The sequence below is a fragment of the Gobius niger genome (genome assembly GCF_951799975.1).
Source record: "Gobius niger genome assembly, chromosome: 3".
Lineage (NCBI taxonomy): Eukaryota > Metazoa > Chordata > Actinopteri > Gobiiformes > Gobiidae > Gobius > Gobius niger.
The window spans coordinates 5,863,292-5,883,116 of NC_136854.1; the positions used below are offsets into that span (position 1 = coordinate 5,863,292).

General features: G+C 42.4%; 1 protein-coding gene across 1 annotated transcript in view; it reads left to right on the plus strand.

Moving 5' to 3' along the window:
• The window catches only part of mgat3b (beta-1,4-mannosyl-glycoprotein 4-beta-N-acetylglucosaminyltransferase b), a 40,510-nt gene extending 25,672 nt beyond the window's left edge, over window positions 1-14,838 (plus strand). The window contains exons 2-5 of the mRNA XM_079554071.1: window positions 3,893-4,291; window positions 5,421-6,052; window positions 8,416-8,698; window positions 14,042-14,838. Coding sequence (XP_079410197.1) covers window positions 3,899-4,291; window positions 5,421-6,052; window positions 8,416-8,698; window positions 14,042-14,539 — 1,806 coding nt within the window. The 5' untranslated portion in view covers window positions 3,893-3,898 and the 3' untranslated portion in view covers window positions 14,540-14,838. The remainder of the gene's footprint in view (window positions 1-3,892; window positions 4,292-5,420; window positions 6,053-8,415; window positions 8,699-14,041) is intronic.
• The last annotated feature ends 4,987 nt before the right edge of the window (window positions 14,839-19,825 follow it).

The window sequence follows — 19,825 nt, forward strand, 5'->3', positions numbered from 1 at the left end:
CTTAAACAGATACCTTTGGACATTCTAGACCAGGGGTGCCCAAAGTGGGGCCCGCGGGCCAAATTTGGCCCACCAAAACAATTGTGTTGGCCCACCAGAGAGTTACCTACTTTTGTGCATTCATTCTCAATGGTGGTAAATATGGATGCAGTACACTGTTTGGCCACCATTGTCAAATTGGGGGAGCTGTTTCACTCCTTTCGCAAAGTTAAAGGGATATTTCAGGATTTTTGCCATAGGCCTCATTTCCTAGTTATCCAGAGTGTTGTTGATTTCTGGAGATATTTTTTTCTTAAATTCATGCAGTCCTTATATTTGAAGAGCTTAGTGGCGCTAGGCTAGTGCAAGGCTAGTGTATTTCTATGGTATCAGCTAGCCTGCATTAAAAACAGTGTGGCCCGCTCCACAGAGCACCTGAGGCAAATCACTTCTAACACCAGACTAACCATATAAATGTGTCTGTGTCCATAGAATCATGTTTGGAATATAACTGACCTGCATCACATGAATGATCGCATTTTGAGGGACTATTTTCTAGCAGATCACTCCGCCGCCGCGTAGCTTATACAACCACAAAGCTGATGCTGCTCAAATATAACTTATTTTAAATGCAAAATGGTTACAATTATTCTATGGACACAAACTTTTATATGGTTAGTCTGGTGTTATCAGTGATTTGCCTCAGGTGCTCTGTGGTCCGGGTCACACTGTTTTTAATGCAGGCTAGCTGATACCATAGAAATGTGCTAGCCTAGCGCCACTAAGGTCTTCAAATATAAGAGCTGCATGAATTTAAGAAAAAAATATCTCCAGAAATCAACAACACTCTGGATAACTAGGAAATGAGGCCCTATGTCAAAAAACCTGAAATATCCCTTTAAGATTTACAGAGCGTTGTAGCATCAACTTTCCCAGTTTTCCAACTTTTTTTGCAAAGGTTGTTCAATGTCAACAAAGGTCTTTCAAAATGGTTTCAAAATGATCTAATGTGGCATTTTCTTTGACTTAACGAATGAGGTAAAGTCACTATAGGTCCTGTAGACATTTTGCACTATATTGCTACAAATAGGATTTTGCCATAGCATTTGTTTTAATGTAGCATGTTATTTGCATAGATAGACTCAAATGCAAATGTATACCAAAAAATAAACTAAAGTAACTTTTATTATTTGCAGTTATATGTATTTCACGCTTGACATCGCCGTGTTTGGCCCGCGACTCATAGACATTTTTTCATGTTGGCCCTCGGAAACAAATAGTTTGGGCCCCCCTGCTCTAGACTTTCATATTGGACAACTTGCATGTAAGGTTTTTGTACATATTTAACATAAACTTATCACCATTAAACAGCAACATACACTGTGTTCCAAATTATTATGCAAATGACCTTTTTCTAAGATTTTCTAAAGTCTTTAACTGGTAGAGGATCATTTAAATGTGGTTGAAAAAGCAGTGATAACAGTATTTTTTTCAAAAATAAATATAGTAAAAAACTCACTACTGTTCCAAATTATTATGCAACTCATCATTTAATACAATTTAAATTTTGTAATTAACTGAAAATGGTCATTTGTTGAATTTGTAGCATTAGGAGGTCATATTTACTTAAATCAAAAGCTATTTCAATCAAACAACATCTTAACAGGTCATGTTATATTTTACCATAGGAGCCCTTGTGTGATAGAAGCTTCAAAATTCTTAAATCCATTAAACTTGAGAGTTTTTGGACAGTTTCTGCTTGGATTTCTTTGCAGGATGTCAGAATAGCCTCCCAGAGCTCCCAGCTTGATAGATGTTTTTTTTTGTTGAGGCTCCAAAGGTTCTCAATAGGGTTGAGGTCAGGGGAGGATGGGGTCCACATCATGAGTTTGCCCATAGCAACCAGTGATGCAGAGGTATTCTTTACAGCAGGACATGGAGCGTTGTCATGATGAAGATGATCTTGTTGGGAAAGCACGGCTCTTCATTTTGTATCATAGAAGACAGTTGTCAGTCAGAAACTCCACATATTTTTCAACGGTCATTTTCACACCTTCAGGGGCCTAAAAGGGCCTAAAGGGGCCGACCAGCTCTCTCCTAATGATTCTGGCCCAAAACATGACTCCGCCCCCTCCTTACTGACGTCACAGCCTTGTTGGGACATGGTGGCCATTCACCAACCATCTACTACTCCATCCATCTGACCATCCAGGGTTACACGGCCTCATCAGTGAACAAGACTGTTTGAAAATGAGTCTTCATGTATTTCTGAGCCACTGCAGCCGTTACTGCTTCAGCTTCAATGAACCGTTTAGGGGAGGCCGGATAGAAGGTTTATGCACAACTACAGCCTCTGGAGGGTCCTACACCTTGATGTTCGGGAGACTCCAGAGGCACCAGCAGCTTCAAATACCTGTATGCTGCTTTGTAGCATCTGTTCTCTTAATCTGATGTGTTTATCTGGCTGAAACCGTCCTCATTGTGCCTTTATCTGCACAAACCCGTGTGTGTCTGAATCAGACACAAATCTCTTATCAGTATGATGATTACGCTTAATCTTTCATGAAATATCGAAGGTTTTCATACCTAGACCAAGGCATTCAACTATTTCACGTTTTTCATCAGCAGAAAGACCCTTTTTCTTTCCCATATTGCTTGAAAATGATGGTCTGCTTAATAAAGTGGAACACCCTTTTTCAGTAGTTTTTCCCCTAACTGGGCTTAACCTGAAAACTAATCATCCCAGGGGTCTGTGATTAATGTCAGTGATTCAAAGAGCCCCGAGACACAAAACCATCCATGAATTTGATTTTTTTTTTTTTTACCTTTTTGACACAAAAATACAATTTGCATAATAATTTGGAACGCAGTGTATAAATTAAGACTGTCATTGGTGAAAATGTCCAGAAATGCCAATATTTTCAGCAACATATATCTTTGAGTAAAAAAAAAATCTAAATTCAGATTTGTTTGTTGGGGCCGCCGCTTTGTTGTCCCATTTTTCCATCTTTATTTCCCCGTGTTTACGTCTCTTTTGGTGGTTTTTTTTATCAGGTTTTCGTAGGTTTTTCCGGTGTCTTTTTTAGTCACTTTTTTGTCTCTCTTTTCTCACTGTAAATTGTAATTTTTTTGTTGTGTTTTTGTCACTTTTTTATTGTGTTATTGTTGCTTTTCCGGCACGTTTTTGTCGCTCTTTTGTTGTGTTTTCATACCTGTTTTTGTCGCTATTTTGACACTTTATTCAAGAAGCTTTTAGATTTGGGTAGTGCCAAACTCAGTTCAGGTGGTTAAGAGGTGTTAAGTCCTGCAGTCTGAACGTCGTCACCACGGCCTGAGGAAAAATGTATTTGGAGAAGATCGGCATTTGAGATATTCTGTTTCTTTAGCCTCCATTCAGCCTGTGATTTGGACTGACAGACTAAATTTACCTTCTCTCTTCCGTAGATCCTAAATCCATGGAGAAGTTTCAGTTTTTGTGTATTATTCAGAAAGTTTACTGCATGTGGTATCTATAGTCCTGATCTGTTTCCTTTGGTAGCACCACAGCGCCTCACACAGGCCTGGCAGATGAATCACAATAAAATAAGTAAAAATGAGACATCGTCTGCTCACTCCTCCATGTTTACGTTTATAACCATGTTGGACAGGGAATCTATGGCGGATTTACAGACTCCCCCTCCCCAGCTCTGACGGAGCATGTTCCTACAAAGGGCATAAAGGCGGGATCTTCACTGTAGCCTTCGTCATTAGCTCTCATGCTAACGGCCTGTCGGGCAAAGTCAGGCCCTCATTAGTTCACAAGATTTCTAAAAAGTTCCTCACGAGATTTGTGTAAAGCAGAACAGGAGAAACTATAGTAAATAAGTGCAGAGTGAGCTGGAGCCCTGTGTGACCCGTGTGCCTTGTGTTCCAGGATAAGATGCGGCGGCACCGTGTGTTCCTGCTCTGCACCGTGGGGCTGTGTGTCATCTCCTTCCTGCACTACTACAAAGCACTGCACTATGTGTCGCTGCTGCGCGAGCTCTCCGCCCCCTACCCCATCAAGTCCTTCATCATGAGCACCGGCTTCTTCTGGAGGGAAAGGGGCCTGGCCAGCACCCCGCTCAGCCCGGCCTCCCCTGAAGAGCCCCCGCCGGTGCCCGTCGCGAGAGACTCCGAGCCGCAGGGCACGCCGCTGGGCATCGACGGGCTGGCGGTGGGCAGGCGAGGGGAGCTGGCCCCCGTAGGGGTGGAGGTGAGGGTCAGGGAGGAGCCAGCTCCCCCACACCCATGGGAGAAACCAGAGGAGAGACTGGCCCAGGACATCAACAAGGTCAGTAGGGCTGGGCATCGTTTTCGATACCGGTACTTTAACGATATACTTGGTTTTCGATACTGGTGCCTGAACGATACTTTTCCAGAAAACTATACTCAAGTATTTGTCGTCTAGAACCAGAAAATAATATACATTTATGAGCATTAATATGTGAGAGATCTGCAAATTTACAATATCAGTTTTATCTCCAATGTCAAGAAATGTGGGGAAAATTGTGGCAAAAAAAGGACAAAAGAATGGGGGAAATAGGAAATCTTTCATTACTAATAAAAATATATGGGGCAAACGTTGGCCAAAAAAAGGGAAAAATAGTGTTACCATGTAAACAGAATAAATGTTTGAAGCAGGAGATGCAGAAACAGTTAGCGGCTAACAGTTTAGCATTATGACAGTAGTTTACAAACAGACGGTGAACTGACAAACATGTGACCGACCTGCTCTGATGCAGCTGAAATCCTCATGTTTACTGATCCAATATCTACAGGAGCCTCAGGGCTTTTTCCTCACAAAGCAAAGCAGCACCGGAGGAGAGGCTGCGGCGTTCAAGGGCTTCGGGTGAAAAAAGTCCTGCGCTGTAAACTTAGTTCTAAATGGAATTATTGCGTTCTAAATGTCCAAAAGTGACTTCCATGAAAGTTGCAGTTTAATAATAAATGTAAATCTCAAAATATTTACTTCGTACATATCTTTTTTATGTGGATGAATGTGTGTTTCACACAAGATTAATGAGATTTCATTAATTTCATTAATGAGGGGCACATTGGGGAGGGGGGTGGAGCAGAGCAGAGTTCACTACTCCACCTACTGATGAAAATATTTCAAAAAGACATCACTTAAGGCAGCTTTAAAATAGTACATTTTAGCAAATAAATGCACTGTACCTTCAAAAGTCTTTTTTTCAATGTACATTGTTTGTAGACAAGCTTTAGGAGGTCCCCCATGGGGAACCTGACCCTACTTTGGGAACGTCTGCTCTAGAACAATAGAGCAGAATGGTAATGTTCTTCAGCTGTATAAAGACTCCAAGGACATCTTCCGTGCACTGACTTTTTTATACTTTGGAACCAGTTTTCCAGTAGCTTTGCTTTGGCTCTGTCTCTCATGTTTGACTCTGTTGTTTGTGAAGGAGACAGCAGAGGACGACCCCAGCGACCCGCTCCACGCTGCCCGGCCCGAGCTCCCCGTGGCCCCCAGACTGAACCGCCTCTTCCCCCCGGGCGGCCTGTCCCTCTCGCGGGAGTCCATGGGAGGCCTGCACACGCGCTCCCACCAGCTCCAGGACGACCCCACGCCCTACTTCGCCCACACCAAAGCCGGGGCGCTGTGCTTCCGACGGGGCACCGAGGTGGCCACCCCGAAGGAACCCCCCGGGAAGACAGCGGGGGGCGCCGTAGCACACGTCGCCGTGGAGAGCACTCGACCGGGACAGCGCAGGCCTCTAGAGGTCCAGCCGACCCCCGCCGCTCCCAAACCCAAGGCCAGAGGGCGGCTCCCGGGCAAACGCCTGGTCAAGTGCGTGTGTCGCCCGGGCTGGCACGGGCCTTACTGCGGGGTCCCCACCATGGTGTACCACTCCAACCTGCCCACCAAGGAGCGCCTGACTCCCCGAGAGGTGCCCCGGCGGGTCATCAACGCCATCAACATCAACCACGAGTTCGACCTGCTGCACGCCCGGTTCCACGAGCTGTCGCAGGCGGTGGACCTGTTCATAGTGTGCGAGTCCAACTTCACGGCATACGGGGAGCGGCGCCCCCTAGGGTATGAACACACCACATGCACACACGCAGCACCAGAATGCACTCCTACCAAGAAGGCTACAAAAGCCCTACACAAACGACCAGCAAACCAACCAACTAAAACATGAACCTCTGAACCTCTGCCTGAACAAGGCAACAATAAAAAAGTGTCAAAACAGCGATCGGCAAAAACCTGATAAAAAAATAACAACAATGTGTGACAAAAATGCAGCAAGAAAAGAGCAACAGAAAAGTGACGAAGAGCGATGAAAATGTGGTCAAAATTTGTCAAACTCAAGCAAAATATCGATGAGGAACGTAAGGAAAAATATCCATTTAGATGAATTTTGTATGTCTTTCTAATAAAGTGTCACACTGACCCATACAGTACGCTGTGACCTTTTATATTTGGATAAAGCTGAACTGGAGGAAATGCTCTTGTTTTAAGGCGGGCTCTACAGGCCACTGTTTTTTCCATAATGAGATATGTTCAGGTGAGGATATTACTGCGTGGACGTTGAAGTGCTCCTAAGGTGTTCCCCTTTATATCCGCTTAGAAAAGACTAGGATCGTGTAAATACTCATGTAGCCGTATTTAAATAGGGGAAACATGTGGAGGAGCTTGGTCGTTTCTAACTTCACTCCTGTTTGGCCCCATAGAGGAGAGGAGGAGAGGCTAAATGCTAACGCACAAAGACCTGACGCATCAACTTGTCTAAGCTGGCCCATTCCTTTAAGAGGTTCACTCTGGTCCAAACTCATTCCCAACATCCTGTTTGTCGACAGAGATGAGTTTAATAGCACATTTCACAGCTTTATGAGAGCAGAGTGACCTGGTAATACTAATATTAGCCTTACCCGGCTAAATGGTTTTGTTTCATGCTATTGCATGGATGTATGGAAACAGTTGGACCAGAAAGGTCTCTCCTGCAAACGAGACATGGATTGTCAATGGACAAACCTGTGTAAATGAAGGTTAAAAAAAAGGCTCATGTTTGTGTCATTGAAAGTGGATAACTGCACATGCCCGAAAAACCAAAATAAGAAATTGCTATTTTAAAGGTGCATTATACATTTTTTTAAGCAGAAAAAAAGTTGGAATTTGACCTTGTAGTGACCCAGTGGCTGTATGAGCGGTCAGCATGGCGCCTTGACTTTCCATCACAGTGGTCTCGACAACCCTCCATGATCAATGGTTTTGTTTGTTTTCTGGTGAGAGTCAGTCGTGAAAATCTTCCAAACAATCCTGGAGGCCGTGATGGATAATAAAGGCACCAGGCTGACCACTCATACAGCCACTGGGTCACTTACACACAAAGGTCAAATGCACAAATATCTTCTTTTTTCCCCAGATAATGCACCTTTAACCTTCAAGATGAGAATGGCTCTTTGACCATTCCATTGTGAGAATCCAAACTGCTGGTTTGTGGAGAGTAGAGATAAATGAGAAAGTGCCATGAAATCTTCTATACCAATGTGCACCAGTTTCTTCTACATGCGTAGCTGACGCAGTGGTTCCCTGGTTGGATTGCAGAGGGGCCCAGAGCTTTGTCTGGTCAGAGGGTCACATCATAAGAGATTTTGTTTGAACAAGTTAATGGTTAAAAATTATCATGACGGTCAAAGGAGTACAGGTTCATGGAACACTTTGGACATTTCTTCCCCTTTTGGATCCCCTGCTTGCTGTCCTACCTCTGTCGTTAGTTTAGTGATGGAGTTTGATATTCAGATAAATTGTCTGCTTGGCGTCTCTGGCTGTGATTTGCCGTTGACGCGAAACCCAGGGGTAACTCAGCCATAACGTGCTTCATATTACAACTTAACAACTTATCCAGAGATGCTCATGTGTGAGTCAGTCTGTCCGGGTCAGCGACAGTAATCCAGGACCATGGACAACTATCATGGCCGTTGTGTCGGCCCCTGGTTTACATTCAGACTTCCTTCACCTTTTTCAGTCACGTAATGGAGATGATGGAACATTACACTTAGAGCCACTCTGTGGTGGTAACGTACAGGATGCCTCCTCAACATCTGAGAAACTTTTTACATTCACAGCAGTCTCAAAGTTCAGTGTGTTTGTCAGCATGTATAGACTGAGGATCATTTGTTTTCTCTGAAAGGTACATACAAGTGGAGACAATATTCAGACCATGAGCATCTCGCTCATGTTTTGTTGGCCAGCAGAAAAAAAACACTTAATGCCATACAAATAATGCAGCGGATTTGTGATTCCCCGGGACAACATTTGTCACTTTTGTTTGTTCTGTGCAGTATTTATTTTGATCAACCATGGTCAAAGTTGTTTTATTTTGTTGTTTGTATCCTGTATTGTTTAACGTGGCTGGACAGGTCAGAATGAACTGTGCCCCCCTCTCTCTGTGGCAGATTCCTGCAGCGTTTGCTCAACGGCACGTACGACTACGTCCGGCACAAGCTGCTGTACGTGTTCCTGGACCACTTCCCGGACGGCGGGCGACAGGACGGCTGGATCGCTGACGACTACCTGCGCACGTTCCTCACCCGCAACGGCATGTCCCGCGTGCTGGGGGCGCGGCCCGACGACGTCTTTGTCATCAACGACGCCGATGAGATCCCCGCGCACGAGGCACTGGTGTTCCTCAAGCTGTTCGACGGCTGGACCGAGCCATTCGCTCTGCACATGCGCAAGGTACACATGCACCGACCGAGGTCCGGCCGTGTCCCTTTACTCGCGCCTCACACGCCCTGACCGGGCTTTACAGGCAGCTCACATTTAAGGCAAACACTTTGTGCATATTCAATTGAATTCAACAGAGGAATTACGGGAAATTGAAATGTTCAAATGCAAACTGAACACAACGTGCACACTTTCATCCCAAGCTGCATCTCAATGTGTTTTGGGCCATAGTGTTTTTTTGCAGTAAAAATGTATGCAGTAAAACTACATGAGCAATATCATTATTTCCAAGAAATGAACAGTCAGTTTGAATCAAATCTAATGTTTTTTTTATGACATTTAAGCCATGCTTAATTTGATCTCCCAGTTGGGGAACACATTCCCCCATTTTTCAGTTTTTCAGGGTAAAAGATTTGGGAAATATTGAGGAGGATCCGGCAAAGATTCTGCTACAGATGAATTTTTAGATCATCTATATTCAAACTATTTTTTTCCTTCAATTACCAAGCCAACAAGAGTGACTGGAAATTCTGCAACACTGAAAGATAATATACTTTTTAACACATTAAACCATGAGACAAAGTCTGAAATATTATGTACAGATATTTCTGATCATTTCCCAATATTCCAAATGGCAACAGTTATATGCTGAATAAAGAGCCTGTTTCTGGTTTCTGGGCACAGAATACTGCTAACAAAATCAAATTCAAACAATTACTGGACAATCTTTCATTTGAAAATGTTTTTAGGGAAAATGATCCTAACTCAGCATATCAGATGATCATACAAAGAATCAATGATGTTTTTGAGGGGTCCTTTCCAATGATTAAATCAGATGGGGGTAAAGTAAAAAAAAACAAAATCAATGGTTTACAAGTGGACTCCTACAATCTACAGCTTATTCACGCAAATAAGCTATATAAAAAGTTTCCTCCCCTTCCCCATTAAACTATCCTTCAACTTTTAGAGATGGAAGTAGTACCTTTCATAATCCTTTAGATATTGCATGTAAGTTCAATACTTATTGCTCATATGTTGGTGCTACTCTGGCTAAGAGAATTAGCGCCACAAATGTCAATCCACTAAACTACATTAAAGGGACATTTTCTTCTTTTAGTGAGTTTTCCAGTGAGGTTCAGGAAATCATCGCAGGCCTAAAAACATCTGCCCCTGGCCATGATGGAATAAGTGCTTCTATTATTATTAAAGATGTTGCATCTACTATTTCTGAACCACTTTCTTATATTTTTGCATTATCTATGAAAACTGGCATCGTACCTTTTGAATTAAAAATAGCGAAAGTTGTACCTTTGCATAAAAATGCTGAAAATGCATCCTTCTCAAATTATCGTCCTATTTCCATATTGCCATGTTTTTCAAACATTTTGGAAAAGCTTGTTTATCGAAGACTTCATCAACACTTAATTAAGAACAATATTTTATATCATTAGCAGTTCGGATTTTGCAAATATCATTCATCACACATGGCCCTTATTGAACTAGATGATAGAATCCATATGGCTTTGGATAAAAAGGAATTTGCAATTGGTGTATTTTTAGATCTATCTAAAGCTTTCGACGCCGTGAACCACGATATTCTGCTTCAAAAACTGCATAAATAAGGAGGGATATTGAGGGACAATGTCTATATCTGGCTTTGTAATTATTGAACTAACAGTATGTCAGTATAAAAAATGATGGATTTTAAAGGAATGCTGTAGAGTATGGTGTACCACAAGGTTCAATTTTGGGACCATGATTATTTATTATTTATATTCATAATTTTTGCTTTTGTTTCTACGACCCCTTCCCAGTTCTTTTGCTGATGATGCCAATCTGTTTATTTCTGACAGGGATTTAAAGGGATTCAAAATTATTCAGAATGGTTCAGAGCAAATACATTGTCATTAAATGTCTATAAATCTAATGTTATGTTGTTTGCTGGTAATAAAACATGATAGAGATCAAATCAAAATGTATATTAATAATGAAGACATAAACAGTGTGTCATCTACATGTTTTTTAGGAGTTCAGATTGACGATAAACTATGCTGGAAGGAACAGGTCGAATAAGTTTACAAAAAGATAACTAAGTCTATTGGAATCATAAGTAAAATTAGAAACCTAGTAAACCTAGTAAAGTGGGGAAATACCTTCACCACTTACCTAAACAAAAGAAGTTTGTCCGTAAAGCTTTTTTTTTTTTTTTTAATAAAACTCGTGAGTATTTTTGATATAAATACTTTAATCATTTGTACCTTTGTATTTAGATCACTGTATGATGACGACTGGCCTTCGTATATAAAACATCATTTTATGCATAATGATCATGTTCATCGTTTCTATAAGGCAGGCTTTAAAACAGCTCCTTCATCTGCCGTTATATAAAACATCTCGTGATCAACGGACAGTTAGATATGATGGAGTTAAAGTGTGGAACAGACATGTCCATCTTCTGGATTCACCCACCTCATTATACATGTATAAAAACAAACAACATAAATGAATGGCTGAGTATTTGTTATGAGTGCAGACCAGAGACTCATAAAGGAAATGATTGTATGAGTATTGTATACTTGACACGTTGTATTTATATTTGACTTACTGTATATACATATTTGCGTGGGTAGACATTGCTCTGATGGTGTTATAAGCCTATACACTGCGTTCCAAAGAGAGTCAGCATAATTTTCAAGTCTTTACCTGGTAGAGGATCATTTAAATGTGGTGGGAAAAAATTCCTAGTGAAAACAGTATTTTTTTCAAAAATAAATATAGTAAAAACCTCAAAATCTACTGTTCCAAATTATTATGCAACTCATCTTTTCAATACATTTTAAAGCTTCTAATTAACTGAAAATGGTCATTTGTTGAATTTGTAGCATTAGGAGGTCATATTTACTGAAATCAAATGCTATTTCAATCCAAAAAAAAAAATAGGTCAAGTTATATTTTACCAAATGAGCCCTTGTGTGATAGCAGCTTCAAAATTCTTAAATCCATTAAACTTGTGAGTTTTTGGACAGTTTCTGCTTGGATTTCTTTGCAGGATGTTAGAATAGCCTCCCAGAGCTGCTGTTTGGATGAAAACTGCCTCTCACCCTCATAGATGTTTTTTTTGTTGAGGCTCCAAAGGTTCTCAATAGGGTTGAAGTCAGGGGAGGTGGGGGTCCACATCATGAGTTTCTCTCCTTTTATGCCCATAGTGATGCAGAGGTATTCTTTACAGCAGGACATAGTGCGTTGTCATGCATGAAGAGGATTTTGTTAGGGAAAGCACGGCTCTTCTTTTTGTAGCATAGAAGACAGTTGTCAGTCACAAAACTCCACATATTTTTCAAAGGTCATTTTCACACCTTCAGGGAGCCTAAAAGGGCCTAATGGGGCCGACCAGCTCTCTCACCATGATTCTGGCCCAAAACATGACTCCACCACCTTCTTACTGACGTCACAGCCTTGTTGGGACATTGTGGCCATTCACCAGCCATCCACTACTCCATTGATTTGACCATCCAGGGTTACACGGCCTCATCAGTGAACAAGACTGTTTGAAAATGCAGCAGTTTCTGTTCATCAGCATTCAATTAACAGTTTAGGGGAGGCCCGGATAGAAGTTTTATGCACAACTGCAGCCTCTGGAGGGTCCTACACCTTGATGTTTGGGAGACTCCAGAGGCACCAGCAGCTTCAAATACCTGTATGCTGCTTTGTAGCATCTGTTCTCTTAATCTGATGTGTTTGTCTGGCAGAGACCGTCCATCTGTGCCATTATCTGCACAAACTGGAGTGTGTCTGAATCATCCACAAATCTCTTATCAGTATGATGATTACGCTTAATCTTTCATGAAATATCAAAGGTTTTCATACCTAGACCAAGGCATTCAACTATTTCACACTTTTCATCAGCAGAAAGACCCTTTTTCTTTCCCATATTGCTTGAAAATGATGATCTGCTTAATAAAGTGGAACACCCTTTTTCAGTAGTTTTTCCCTTAACTGGGCTTAACCTGAAAACTAATCATCCCAGATGATGATGAGATTAATGTCAGTGATTCATAGAGCCCCAAGACACGATACCATCCATGAGTTTCATTATTATTGTTGTTTTTTTAATCTTTTTGACACAAAAATCCGATTTGCATAATAATTTGGAACGCAGTGTAGGCTACCTCTCCCATGCACATACTATTATTATCATTTATTTTGTTGTATATTCATACATCCGAATGGATGCTTTTTATGTTCTTTTTTTTTTTTTTAATGGTTGTACTAAATACTAAAGAAAAAAAGAAATAAAAAGATTTGATCTGATATAATGGTGTTTAATGACAGTGTTCGGGCAAATGTTTTGACCTGTTCCCCGAATCCATCACATCAGACCAAAAGTGTTCCTGAAAATACTCATTTACTCATGAAGCCTGCGTTTAAGGCTCAGTCTGAGCCAGTTCACTGGTGAAACCTGTGTTCTGATATGGGGCTGCTGCAGAAACACTGTGAGCCCAAAGAATGAGGTCCTCCACCGAGCTGAACATCCTGAAAGACCAGGTTATTCCATTCATGGATTTCTTCTTCCCTGATGGCACGGGCATATTCCAAGATGACAATGCCGGAATTCGAACTGTGTATTTACTAGAGTTACAGCTTCGGTACCGATACTGGGGGTTTGAGTATCTGCCGTTTTCCAATAACAACTAGGGCTGAAACGATTAATCGACGACTAATCGATTATTGAAAGAGTCAACAACTATTTTAGTAATCGATTGATCGGTTTCTGGTTCAAACAGACTAAAGTGGAGCAAAAATGACATAAAAATGGAACTTCGATTTTTGTATTTAGGATCTGTAGTGTTTTGTACATTGTAAATTTCATTAATAGAGCCTTCAAAAAATATTTCCCTTTAGTTTACTCCATCAACACATCCTAAAACAGCACCACTTAAGCTATAATGTGATAAACAATAATGGAAAAAATGAAATTTTCCACACCATTCACAGCCAAGCGATTAATCGATTAATCGATTAATCGTAAAAATAATCAGCAGATTAATCAATTACAAAATAATGGTTAGTTGCAGCCCTAATAACATTCTCAGGAGTGATTCTCAGTCTGTGAGATCAGTAAAGTCTGGTCGTATCTTGCAAAGGAGATGCTACAGATCGAGGGGTTTTCCATGAATAAAGTGTAAACAAGGATCACTGGACTTCACTAAACATCCTCGGCTACATGACACAGGCTGTTTGGTTTCATGAAATCAAACAACTCACAACATGAATCTGATGGTTCCAAAATGTTCCACAGTGTGCCTTTAAGGTCCGTTTCTGTATCTCTAACGTGTGCTCTGTGTGTGTTTGCAGTCGCTGTACGGGTTCTTCTGGAAGCAGTTCGGGTCCCTGGAGGTGATCTCGGGCTGCACCGTGGGCATGCTCCGGGACGTGTACGACGGCGACGGCATCAAGCTGCGGCGCCGCGAGTACTACACCATGCCGGGCTTCCGCAAATACGAGAACCAGACGGGACACATCCTGGTCCAGTGGTCTGTGGGCAGCCCCTTCCACTTCGCCGGCTGGCACTGCTCGTGGTGCTTCACCCCGGAGGGCATCCACTTCAAACTGATCTCGGCCCAGAACGGAGACTTCCCACGCTGGGGGGACTACGAGGACAAGCGGGACCTCAACTACATCCGGCAGTTGATCCGCACGGGGGGGTGGTTCGACGGCTCGCTCCAGGAGTACCCGCCCGCCGACCCCAAGGAGCACATGTACGCCCCCAAATACATGCTCGACCACTATGACAAGTACCGCTACCTCCTGGCCAACCCCTACAGCCAAGGGTCCCAGAGCGGAGGGGGGTGAGGGGAGGGGGGAGTTTTGCCATGTGCGACACAAAGGCAAATATCGCAAAAACGGGCTGGACTCGCGGTGTGGATCTGAGTAGTTTGGACTTGTTTATCAGAGCTAGGTTGTTCAGCCGTACAGGAGTTTTTCATCGCAGACAAAGGTTCTTTGGCCGTAATCTGCACTCATATGAGTCGTGTTGAGGACATTTGGGCCCTCGCCTCAAGAGGCTTCGTCACCAACTATGGATCTTTTCACAGCAGGCTGAGTCTATCGATTGACAAACAGCTTAAAACCCCAATTTATCTGGATCTCCTTATCAATCAATCAATCAATCAATCAAACTTTATTTATAAAGCGCTTTTCATACCGAATGGTATCACAAAGTGCTTTACAGATTAAATTAAAACAATGCGCCTGGCACAAATTCCCATATATATATTTTATATGTTAGGATTAAATAAATAGATTAGTCAGTTAAAAGGCTAAGCTAAAAAGGTGGGTCTTGAGCTGCTCTTAAAAACATGAACGTTCTCCTCAGCCCTGAGCTCCTCCTCAGGTATGAGCTCCTCCGGCAGGTGGTTCCAGAGGCGAGAGCCGTAATTTTGAGTCTTTTTGTTGACTTAGGAATAACTAGGAGGCCCCTGCCGGAGGAGCGAAGGGGCCGTGAAGGTTCGTAAGGTAAAAGCAGTTCTGAAAGATAAGAAGGACCAAGACCATTAAGACGTTTAAAAACCATTAAAAGAACTTTAAAATCGATCCTGAAACACACGGGGAGCCAATGCAGCGATTCTAAAACCGGTGTAATGTGGTCCCGCCTCCTGGTCTCCGTCAGGACACGAGCTGCTGAATTTTGTAAAAAGCGTTAGCATTAGCGTCTCCGTGTTATGAACGAACAACAAGACGCTGCAGGTGAAAACTATTTAAATGTAGAGATACCAATCTGAAACTTCTGCGGTCAATCACTGCCATAAATATGAGTGTTTCTGCCATTTTATGTTTTCATATAAAAATAAGGCATTTTAAGCCTAAAATGCACAAAATTTCCCATGTTTTCGTTGACAGAATCTGAATAATTGTCAGAGCCAGGTTTAAATGTATGGCTTTATTTCGTCGATATTTATTTATATTACAGAAACAGAAGGATTTTGAATCGTGTTTGGATTGCCTTGTTTTTTTTAATTCAAACCTCAGTTAAAAAATCAGTTAAGGGATTAGAACTTCTAAAGAAATATTGCCCCACCAATGTGATAAAAATGCTTTGGGAGAAAATGGCTCTTGAAATGACATTCCCCCAAACAAATCTATGGAATCTATGAATCAGTGAATTTGTTATTGTAAAGATTAGATTAGAAGTGAAAGTTTATATGTTAAGAGACCAATAAGCCCACAAAATGTACTTTTGCCTGTAGTGTCTCCCGTTCAAACAGCAATTTTTCTCCAGTGACAATGAATGTACTTTTTTATATTTGATATCAGCCTTCATGGCATGGAAAATTATTTGATAAGTTAAGTCTGAAAAGCATTGTTAACGAAAAGGTAAGATAATTTAAAAACAAAGCCGTGAGGAAACCCATTATAGTGAATGGGACTTCCTCACTAACCCCATTATAGTGAATGGGACTTCCTCACTAACCCCATTATAGTGAATGGGACTTCCTCACTTAACAAGAGGATTGTGATCTGCGAGTTCCCCGGTGGTCTTCTCCAAACATAGGGCGCGTTTCGTGTAAGTGCTCAGTTGTGAGGGAGCCCCATTACATCGTCAACACTGAAACAACCCAGTACAGATACAGATCATTCTGACCAGCTTCATAACAGTATTAAGTATTTGTGTGACGTAAAGCGGGATTTTGTCACTGAAACAAACTTGGTGCCAATGAGTGTCATTTTACCTTAAAACAAATGGCATTGGGTTGGAACACAAGATGGCCAAAACATGTCTAGACTGATGGTCGGATAATTGCACTTTTTAGAATATCGGCCCTACATATCCCCAAAATATCAACAGACCTTCTTGACTTCTCTGAATGTGAAGTTGTATCAGCCCATGAAAAAGCCCATATCTGTCAATCAGCCTGAATGTCTCATAATTAGCTAAACATAAACGAGTCGAAACTATTCAAAGATTCACATTCTGAGTTCCAGTCACCTGTGGAGGTATTGGTTACTGCCATGACCGTAGGGACACCTCAAACTTTTCGTCAGTACTGGCCCCCCTTCATTTGGGGTTTGGATCAGACATGCACTGGATACAGCCCTGACCCATCCTAGTCCCGATGCCCTCCCGGACGTCTTCCTTGCCTGGTCTCCTCGGCGCGTCCCCAGGGATGGTCCTGCAGACTGAACAAACCGAGCGGAACAAAGATGGACAGATGCACTGAAAACTGTGTGCCATTGTTTTCTACTGTACAGCGTGGAAACCCACTGCAACAAAGGAGTACCTGCGTTGGTTCAATGGCTTGAAAGTATCTTGATTTATAGTTTCAACAATCATAATTCTGTGTCCGGGTCAGGTCGGGTCACATTGAGATAGCGCCTTTCTACCTACATTAGGCACTCGAAAAGAAACCACCTGGCCATTCACACCGCATGGTGGGTGAAGCACTGTCGCCCCTACTGTCTGTAGCCTAAGCATCACCAATCACCTTGGTAATACAAATGAACCGTAAGCGTCCCAATGGCCCTGGGTTTATTCATAAATGAAACAAGGTAAACAGAACTGGGTGGGGCTATGACACTCTAGAGTTTGAATACTAACTCGGGATGGAAGCTCATTTGTAAAGCACTTTTCACACGACACAAGTCATCCAAAGCACTTGATTACCAGGAAAGCACCAATCCGACACTGGTATCGACTATCAGCGCTAATCCAGGAAGAAACACTGGATGAGGTCTCCATTCCAAATATACAATACTGAACCGATACCTGGTTTGGTTCTCACTTTTTAAAACACGCTGTACCTCATTTGAAAAGTCTTAAAGCAGTACTAAGTAACTTATTTACCTTAATAAATCCTTCCCGTAGTCCCTGTGGGGGTAATAAAAGTGTTTATGGGATGATTGGAGGGTCTTTCATCTCCCCCTGGTGTCTCTGGCCAGAAAACCATGTTTGCAACTTGACTGCCACCGGTGCGGAGAAAGCAATACACACTAATGTAATCACGAAGAAGAAGCTAACATGCTAACGGGCAAAGCTAACTGCGGGCTAACGTCACTTTAAGCAGTATTTACAGCCAGGTTTGAGTGAAAAAAAATATTTCCGTTGTATAATTGGATGCACAGTAACCCTCTCTCCCTTCACCTTTCCTGTCAGCGTAGTGTTTACTCTCCAAGACAATTAATAAATAAAAAAATCGTAACTTGCTACTACACCTGCAGTTGCGCTTATGGCCTCTAGGGGGAAGAGTTACTTAGTACTGCTTTAACCTACAGATTTTGAGTTCATTTACACTCCACAAATGTACATAAGATCGATGCGCAAAATAACACCGGATTGCTAATGCTAGTGTCAACTAATCAAGCTGCGAAAGAGTCTCCTAAAATAATGAAAGTGACCTATGGCCCAGTGGTTCTCCAACTTTTTAGTCATGACTTGCTTCTCCACTATTATTATTATTACTCATATTCATAAAATTTGCCATGGGCTGATTTCCATCTGTCGTCCCCATGTGCACTCTCAAACAGACTCATTCAGCCTGGCCTATTGCACATGTTTTTTAGAAAACACACAGCGGGGGAAGTCTGGAGGCCCTCCCCACTGACCCGGCTCCTCCTTCACAACAACCAAAACAAGATACAAGTTCAAGCCATTGCCCAACCTTCAGATACGCCCTTGTCTGCAGTGCGGGCAGCGACACGACGCTTTACCACAAGGTTTGCCGAGGTCCAGCGGCGGGAAGCACGTTCAAAACTCAGCAATACGTGAAAATAGGGTGAGCTTTTTCCATAATGTTCTTTTTCCAATCATTTGTTTTTTTGTTTTGTTTTTACAATTATCCTTGGCACTGGCGCGAATGGTGATTCTGGGATAAAGAAAACCCTGGGGCTGTTTCTAGCTTTGGGGCGCCCGATGTGGAGGCTGTTTTGTGGGGCCCTATTGTCAACGTCCAGTACAGATTGATGCCTGAACCCTCAACTCACACACTTTTCATTTGAATTTATAGGAGGCCAATCTTCATCCAAGTACGCTCCAAAGAGATGAATTGAATATGTAAAGGTTTGGGTGACCCCTAAGTGGAGACATATCATGCAAAATCCATTCTAATGGATGTGGGGGGCCGTGTGCCCAAAGCTCCAAACAGCCCTGGGACCTGCTGACTTCTCTGTGGCACGTTGAAAGGTCGCGCTGACAGGGATCGCATTGTTTGAAAAAAGGCGCCGTGGGTGAGGAGAGGGTAACGGAAAGCGCCCAGGAGAGGAGTGAGCGGAAAGCCAACACCTCACTGGCTCCTCTGTCCTCGGCCTTGCGTTTCCAAAAAGCCGCTCAGGGCTCTTGTGCTGGACTCACAGGTGGCCTAGATTCAAAAGGACTCCAGAAAGAAAGTTGAATATTTGAATCTTGGGTCATTTTGAAAGGTCCCGAGGTTTGATTACGGGTTCCGTGTGGGGCCTTTCTTTCTGGAGTTTGCAGTTTTGTCTAGGCCAGTGGTTCTCAAACACAAAAGTGCCACCTCCTAAAAAATGTGACCTTCATTGTAACACCAGGAGTAGATCGAATCCGGACTAAATCGGGTCTAACATACAGTAGACCTAAATAGGACATCTCTAAACTAGACAAAGACCCAACATTAAGGCGTCTCTAATAGAATGATCTCATTTTAGACTCTTCATTCAAAGTGCCACCTGTACCACTGCTCTACGGTTTCCCTTAAGCAACCTAAAACATGCACAACAGGCTGATCGTCCAGCCAGGAGAATCAATGAAGGGGCGATTATCATTTTCAGCCTCAAAGGACATTTTCTCAAACTACGTTTTCATCACAATCAATTTCAAATTCCTGTCCTCGACCACATTTGGAAGGCCTTTACAAGGGGGATTAGTTGATCACCAAATTCCCTGTGAAATAGTTTGTTCGTGAATATGTAGACAAACTGAAGACGAATATTGGCCATGCTAGTCATCATTATATTCAAATACCTAATATACATACAACAATGTTAAACAATGGAAAGCTTGAATCATTTTCCCCCTTACTCTACATCAAAAGTTTGCTTGCAGTGTCTCACTTTTCCAAATCCATTTACATCCGTCTGAGCGCCATGACGTCACCGTGCGCAGAGAAGGTCAGCCGCGCTTCACCA